The sequence below is a fragment of the Ascaphus truei genome, chromosome 2, assembly GCF_040206685.1.
Source record: "Ascaphus truei isolate aAscTru1 chromosome 2, aAscTru1.hap1, whole genome shotgun sequence".
NCBI lineage: Eukaryota > Metazoa > Chordata > Amphibia > Anura > Ascaphidae > Ascaphus > Ascaphus truei.
The window spans coordinates 84,578,718-84,586,688 of NC_134484.1; the positions used below are offsets into that span (position 1 = coordinate 84,578,718).

Consider the following 7,971-nt stretch of genomic DNA (forward strand, 5'->3'; position numbering starts at 1 on the left):
CTGATAGGCAGGGAAACATGCTTTAAACTGGTTTCATTCCTATTCAAGGACGACAGGAGTTTGTTTAGCAAGATAGCATGATGAACAGTATCAAAAGCCTTTGCAAAATCTAGGAATATTGCACCAGTAAGTTGTCCCAGTTCCATTCCACACCGACTCATTGCAAACCTTTAGAAGGGTAGTTATTGTGGAGTGTTTGGGCAAAAGCCAGATTGGAATTGGCTAGGGAAATTTGTCTTGGTATAGTAATCAGTTAATTGGGAATGAGTTTTGAATACTTACTTGTTGTTTAAATAAACTTACCTCTTCTCATTGAGCGTTTTCGCCCCTATTTGAAGCCATACCAGAGGGAGGGAATTGCTCTTATTAAAACCCCCGTACCACCCCTGGGTACCCCCCCTTGAAGTGGATCTTTCGAAATAAATCCAAAGAAACCTTGACAAGATTGGCTCACACTTGTCCGTGTGAGTAAGATCTGGCATCAGCTTTTTTTTGTTATACTGTATTCCACAATTCATTCCCTGTGTATATGTATGCTTCATCTAGTGGGCTAATAGTTACATAGTGTTTATTATTTCTTTCTACAAGAATAACGTATTGGTGGAGGTCAAGGAAGGATCTCAACACTGTTGAGCTGCAAATTGAAGGGCAAGTATACTAACTTTGTTTTAGGCTCCTACGTTTGTTTGTATTTTTTTTTTTAAGTGCTAAAGAGGAGCGCCAAAGTTTTCTCCACTTATCCAATTGGGAGGGAACACATTTTTTCCATGACCTTGGAAAGTATTGGGAGAAGAGTAGTTGGCCTGTAGTTTGAGACAGTGTTTTTGTCCCAACTTTTGATCAGGTATTAAGTCGATTCTGTACCAAGGGCAGTTGGTAAGATCAACCAGAAACTGTTGTGGGTTAAAGTTTCTAAATGTTCTAGCAAGTACAACGTTAGGGCTCAATTGGGGTGGTCTGATTTCCCTTAGACCGTACACTATTGCATGGTCACTTAAAATGTCAGGAAGAATACCAGAGGGTTGGATTCTGCTTGGTCTAGAGGAGAGAATCCATTCTAGAAAAGGAATGGTTGTGAGATTTCAGGTTTGTCCTTGTGGATTGGGACATAGTTGCATAAGGTTAAGTGACTGGAGTTGTATCTGGATGTTGTTTTTAGGGTCATGCTAATTGTAGTTGAAATCCCCAAGAACCAACAGCTCACACTTCTCGTTCAGAGACAAAATTGAGCCACAAAACTGGGTGATATCAGTAAGGGATTGTAGGGGTGCAGTAGATGCCAGCAATAAGAACATGCTTAGAAAAGGTGAAGCAGATTTTGCCAACTAGGATTTCAAAAGAGGATTAGCTTGGGGGCAATGTAGTAGCTAAATTGTAAGGTGTCTGCAATATAAAACACTAGTCTCTGACCTACTGTATCTTTCCTAGAAATTGATTATCCCTGAATGGCGATAGTTGCAGCGAGGGTTTTACGAGTTAGCCATGTTTCTGTGAGAATGATGACTTTGGGTATATGCATAAGGCACCATGCCCTTAGTTCATCCAGTTTGGACAACTGGCCACAGAGATTTACATGGGTGACAGATCGTCAATTGCGGCTCATCCTGGATGTGACCAGCCTTTACAGTTATGCTAATCTTTGGTACTGAACATGTAGAAATGTAATTGTTGAATATGAGTTAGCCTAGTAATTGCTGAACTGAGCTTCTATGCAGCAACTTATAAATTAAAGTGCACAGGGGTGGGGAGGTAGAGGCACAAGTCTATTTTTAGGAGAATAAAATATATCAGACAAATAGATTTGAAGGTCAAAATCTTTATTTTTTTAATGAATCACGGCACGAACGGTCACTCGTGCCAATGGCACAGACATACAAGGGAGTTTTTGGACCATTGCTCATTGAACTGAGCTTATTTTCTTTTATACAGTAGTAACTTCCAGCCTGTTGAGAAGATTGCAGGTCTCATTTTTTATTGTAGATTCGTACACATTTCACATTTCCCATGATGCAGGTCTAGAAAGTAAAGATGAAACAAATAAAGCATAAGTTAGTTAAATAGGTCATGCAGCTTCTTAAATATAAAACACATGGATGTTCCAAGTACACTTGTATCACTGTCAAGTTGTTTCCAGTTGTGCTTTTTACTGGAAAGAAATTCCAGCACAGTCCAATGGAAAGTGTTCACTTTGTCAGAGTAGAGTCCCTATTCTGAGACAAAGGAAAGTAATTTCAGACAGAGCATTTGCTGGATAGGCATTTGCTGAGGTAGATGAAAATCACATCAATCATAGTGGGGGTGCGGAGACAGCTAAATAAGTCACAGTGTGTGTTTGTAAATGTATGTGCGTACGCGAGCTGCTCCCCTCTGCACAGGACCAGCGTGCCAAGGTTTAACATTTGCTTGTACTTTGTGGAACCTCAACACCACCCACTGAAATGTTAATGAGCCAAGAGGACACAGATAACTGTTTGTTCACAGCTGCATTGAAAATCAACCACCCCAGTGTACATCTGCGTTACCTCAAATGCGGACAGCCTTTGGCGCAGCTAAAGAGTGCGAGTTGTTTGCGGATTTAAAGTTGCTCTATTTCAAATCTGAAAATCACAAGCCCTTTATATTCCCTGTACTCAAATTTTCCAACTCTATCCATGAAATGTCTGTGAATTGACTGTTTAACACTGTTCTTTTAATGTAACCATGTATTGTTATAACTATGCCCAGGACATACTTGAAAACGAGGTAACACACACACACACGTGGGAAATTGTGATGGAGATCACCCTTTTAATGTATAGGGTGCATATATTGTTGCCCATTAAATTCATTACATGCCTTGATACATGACGCCTTACTCTCCTCCATGCATGCATCACTTACCACTATCATTTCTCCATCTTTCACTTCCCGTGTTATCGTAGTCTCTTTGCCATCCCACTTCTGCTTCTGACTCAGTACTCCATGGTCTAGTGTGACCGTGGTCTAGAAGGACAGAGGAGAAATAAGAGTCAATTAGTAGAGTGAAGGTATGATTTTGTGTTCTCATTTTAGATTGTAAGCTCCTTGGGGCAGGGACCTCCTTCCTTTAGTCTGTTTATCTTCATATATTCAGTATGTACTCATCATACAAGCTTTGTGTCCCCTCCCACATTTTACACTGCTAAAGAATATGTTGACGCTATACAAATAAAATCCTGGAAAAGGTCTCCAACCCAAAGAAAATAAATTACAAAAAAATAAAAAATAAAAATCATAATAATAATAAAATTCTGCCAGTTCTTGGCAACCAAAATGCAAGTTACCATCCTAGATGAAGGTCACAAAACTTGTACCATTTAATATCCAGTGAAATGAGCCAGTGTGGGTTTAGCAGCTAAAGTGAGCATGGCAAGAGAAACTTCCAACCACCCCCACCCCCAATCAGGGGGTGCAATATTTTCCTATTTTCCCCACTGGACAAGGAGAGGTTCAGATTTGCTCCAGCCAATAGTGAGCCGTCACATTTTTAGTGATCAAGGGGGATGATTTTGGATTTCTCTAGCAATTTACAAACTTGCACGTGGGCACACACCATTAATTTGGCATCCTTAGAGTAACGTGGATTTTATTTTTGCTCACCTTGGTCTTCCTGCCATCTGCAGTGGTCTCATCAAACTCCTCTCCGATCTTGAATGAACATTCAGAGTTTTTGAAAGTGCTCACAGATTTTATAGTGATCGTGTCCCCATTCTGAGAAATGGTGCAATCAGGTTTCAATGCACATGCTGCTTTCCTTGTTATCAGGCTGACTCCTGCAAATATCATATTTTTAGTCCAATGAATATACCACTTGCACTATATGCAAATATTCCACTATGGAACCAAAGATGTTGGCAGTATCAAAATCACAGAATTGAATCCAGCACTTTATAGCAAGTATATTCACAAAGTAGAGTTTGAGCAGAATATATTGTAATCAACAACACTGACGCCTGCACTCAGGAAGAATAGGCTGTCACTGATCTTTCATGGGAAGTATGGTCTATAGCATGCGAGTACTTCCTTGAACAAGTCATACACGCACTAGTTACAGAGACCATGATCAAGACAGAAGCAGAATTAAATACAATTACCAATGGAGGAGGCAGACATTGACAGGTGACGAGACTGCACCTAAATGGCAACTAGATCTTGGGTCAGAAACCAAAAGAATAAGATACATGGTGGGCAAAAAGAAGATTGACCCCTTTAGTGCAGGAGAGTCCATAACAATTGTAGGTATGGTTAAAGACATCTATTGATGGACAAAACATGAACATTCGTTGTACCAAATTACCTATTAAAAACCTCTAGAGGTTTCAACAGCTCCTTTTAAAGGGCCTGTCATATTGACATATATTAAAACATGTAATGAAGCGATTAGGATTTTTTTCTCCCCCCACCCCACTCTACTATTTGTTATTATGACCAAATGGGTTGATGGTTTCCTGTGATTAAAGTCCTGGTTATTTAGAAAGATTGAGTTTTACTGTGGGCTTTTAACTTAGATAGGCCCAGTTGGACTATAAGATGTATATTGTCAAGTATGGTGTTTGGCCATATTGAAAGGTTTACAGACTAAACGCAACCAACTTCCAGAGAAGATCAACTCAATTTCTGGAGAATTTATGGTACATATCAATGCAGTTCACCAATTAAGAACACAAATCTGTTGTAGCTTGAGGTTAGCTCTTACCAAAGAAAGAATAGAAGTCACCCAATATACAATGCATACTGCATTTATTTCTGTGTGTTGTGTCAAGGGACCACCCTTAACTAAAAGCCACAAATGGCTTATCTGCAGTTTCCAATCCTACAAATTCTCCTGAATCATTCATCTAAAACATTAGGGTCTGTGTGTGTGTGAAGAAATCTGCGTGGAAGCATTTGCATCTTTGGGCAATTTATGCCAAAAGTATTATTAGGCGTATGTATACAGTTGTAGAATTTGTCAGAAGGTTTGCACTTCATTTGTGCACTAAAACCCTTCTGATGCCTCAATGGTGGCAACAGAGCAAACTAGTGCAGAAATCTGGACACAGCTTACATATAAAACATACTGGATGTGCACTGAGCTCTGTCTGTGGTTTATGTTCTGTCTCTGGGTTTAAATATATATTGCCATGCTCAGCAGCACTCCTCTGTGACACATGTATGTATGTATGTATGTATGTATGTATGTATGTATGTATGTATGTATGTATGTATGTATGTATGTATGTATGTATGTATGTATGTATGTATGTATGTATGTATGTTGTGGTTATTTTGGGGGTTCAATAGGAGCTTGTTAGGTGTTCAGTATGTTTTACAATTCTTGTTCAGCTAGTCTTAGCTGATTGGAGTGTGGCAACCTCCTACCTAATTGAAGATTACCCCCTCCCACATTTAAATGGTTAAAAGCTCACTCCATAGCATCTCCCACTCAGGGGAACTTGCTTGCTTGCAGTATGGTTGTGACAAATCTAATACAGAGTGCTTTTCCTGGTAATGTACAGGTTATTAAAAGCTTCAATCAGACTTAGAACTTTGCAACTAATTTTGACAGATTATAAATCATTCTTCCTGGTATTGCACAGGTTATTAAGAATTTATATTAGTGTTAGGGACCCCTGGAATTGTGGTCTGCCGTGCAGTGGCTCAGGGGCTTACAACAATTTTGGCCAAAAATGTTAAACTAAAAGACCATTTTATTTAATAGAGAATATATATATATATATATATATATATATCTTTATTTATATAGCGCCATTAATGTACATAGCGCTTCACAGCAGTAATACATGTGGTAATCAAATAAATAACAGATAATATAAATAACAGATCATGGGAATAAGTGCTTTAGACATTAAGGAAGAGGAGTCCCTGCTCCGAGGAGCTTACAGTCTAATTGGTAGGTAGGGAGAACGTACAGAGACAGTAGGAGGGAGTTCTGGTAAGTGCATCTGCAGGGGGCCAAGCTTTATGTGCCATGTGTTCAGAATAGCCACAGTGCTATTCATATGCTTCTTTAAGCAAGTGTGTCTTAAGGTGGGTCTTAAAGGTGGATAGAGAGGGTGCTAGTCGGGTACTGAGGGGAAGGGCATTCCAGAGGTGAGGGGCAGTCAATGAAAAAGGTTTAAGGCGGGAGAGGGCTTTAGATACAAAGGGGGTAGAAAGAAGACATCCTTGAGAAGAACGCAAGACAATACAATACAATAGATTTCCCAAGTCAGTTAAGTAATCAATGCTCACCCTTACACAACAGAATTCACTGCAATAAAGATGGATTTAAGTGAGATGCTGTAGAAGTATTTAACCTGGCAGCAGAAGATACAGTGCAATATAAATAAGCTACATAGCAGCACATATTTACATTACAGATCAGGATATGCTTACATCTTCTTACACCCCTATAGCACATGTAATATGCACCTACAGGACATGTGTCAATAACGAGGTTTACAATTGTAAACCTGCCAGTATATAAAACAGACTCATCCGTGGCTCATTGCTCTCCAAGTGCCTATATCTGAATAGCTATATAGTAGCCCAATACTAATCCTGCACTGGGGTTTGCCCTCCAACACTTGCTAGGAAGTGCCTCCCCCAGTACCCATTCGAGTGCAGCAGCATGGAATTACATGTTACACAAATCTACCTCCTGGTCCTTTACCTCGGATAAATGCTCTGGAACTTTTCTATCACATATCTTCTGCGCTCTTATTTCTCCCACAGACTAAGTTCTCCATTTAGCCAAGTGATGAACTGCATATTATGGTTATATAAAATCGATGTACTTTGTCTGGCTATTTTTTTTTTTAAGCATGCCATGAATTCCAGCACAGACAATGCTGTTCAATATCTAGCATTTGCTGCTACCTTGATCCGGTTTTGCAGCTCTAACGGATATAACCACACGTGTTACCAGAACCATAGAATACTTCTTGTGGGAGTGATGTGCACAGGATCACAGTTAGAAGTTACATTGTGATAGCAATTCAGGGAGGAACCAGAAATCAATAAATTAAACATTTCCGCATTAAAACTGCTGCATGGTAACTCAATTGCTACATTACCTGTATTGCAGCAATTTAAAAAAATTGTTATCAAAGAAACTGCAGATAAGAAATAAAATTAGAAATATAAAAGTGCAACAATATATAGACTGTAAATAGGTTCTTTGCATCACACAGCCACCTATTGCAAAGCAGTTAACAGGTTTCTAGAATGTATTACTAGTGATGTGCACACATGGTACAATTTAGCATTCATTGGATTTTCTTTTTTTAAATCACAAAATGAGTACATTAAATTGTCAATTTAAATCTTACCAATACACACTTTAGACAACTCTAGTAATTTGACAACATAGCTTATTGACTTGCATATACAAGATATTTAGTAGAAGATACTAAGACATAAATATTCAATCCTTACCTGCTGCTTCCATGTAAGCATCAAAAGCATCTTTGTTGTTCTCTTTTAATGTCCACGTTGCCAGGAATGCATCACACATGGTGGCTGGTTCTAAGAAAAATGTCCTGACTAGAGCACAACAGAAGTCAAGCAGACAATGAGGTAGTAATAGGAGTGAGAAGGTCTTTTAAAGCTGCACCAGGCAGAGGTGTGATTATGTCAGCACCAATACTCAGTCCAGCTGAGAAACCGCCCTCTGCCCTGTGTAGCTGATTCAGCACTTGAAAGGAACTTGAGATGAGAGAATAATAAGCATTAGAATACACCTCCCTGATTGTTTAAACAAGAAAGCACTTGTTCCAACTCCCCTTTCCCAACATCTTTACTCCACACCCACTCTGCATGTTACCACAGCAGAGATTTATCAGTTCCTTTTCGACTCCTTTCAGTAATCATGGAAAAACAAAAACATATTTACTGGCATATTATATTAGATGCTCTGCTAGTTTAGGCATTAAACCTCTCACTGCCTGGTTGTTTCCCAGCATACTACAT

General features: G+C 39.2%; 1 protein-coding gene across 1 annotated transcript; it reads right to left on the reverse strand.

The window, feature by feature from the left end:
- Positions 1-1,800: 1,800 nt before the first annotated feature.
- On the reverse strand, positions 1,801-7,596 carry LOC142482517 (fatty acid-binding protein, adipocyte-like). Its single transcript, XM_075583035.1, has 4 exons — positions 7,438-7,596; positions 3,619-3,791; positions 2,881-2,982; positions 1,801-2,015 (listed from the first exon to the last, which is right to left on the reverse strand). The coding sequence occupies exons 1-4, from the start codon at positions 7,514-7,516 to the stop codon at positions 1,965-1,967; spliced, it is 405 nt and encodes a 134-aa protein (XP_075439150.1). The 5' UTR covers positions 7,517-7,596; the 3' UTR covers positions 1,801-1,964.
- Between the last annotated feature and the right edge of the window lie 375 nt (positions 7,597-7,971).

Coding starts and splice junctions, on each gene's coding strand:
- LOC142482517 (XM_075583035.1), bottom strand. CDS start 7,516: ATGTGTGATGCATTCCTGGCAACGTGGACATTAAAAGAGAACAACAAA. Junction 3,792..7,437: donor TGCTTACATGGAAGCAGCAG/GTAAGGATTGAA, acceptor TGATATTTGCAG/GAGTCAGCCTGATAACAAGG. Junction 2,983..3,618: donor CAGATGGCAGGAAGACCAAG/GTGAGCAAAAAT, acceptor CTGTCCTTCTAG/ACCACGGTCACACTAGACCA.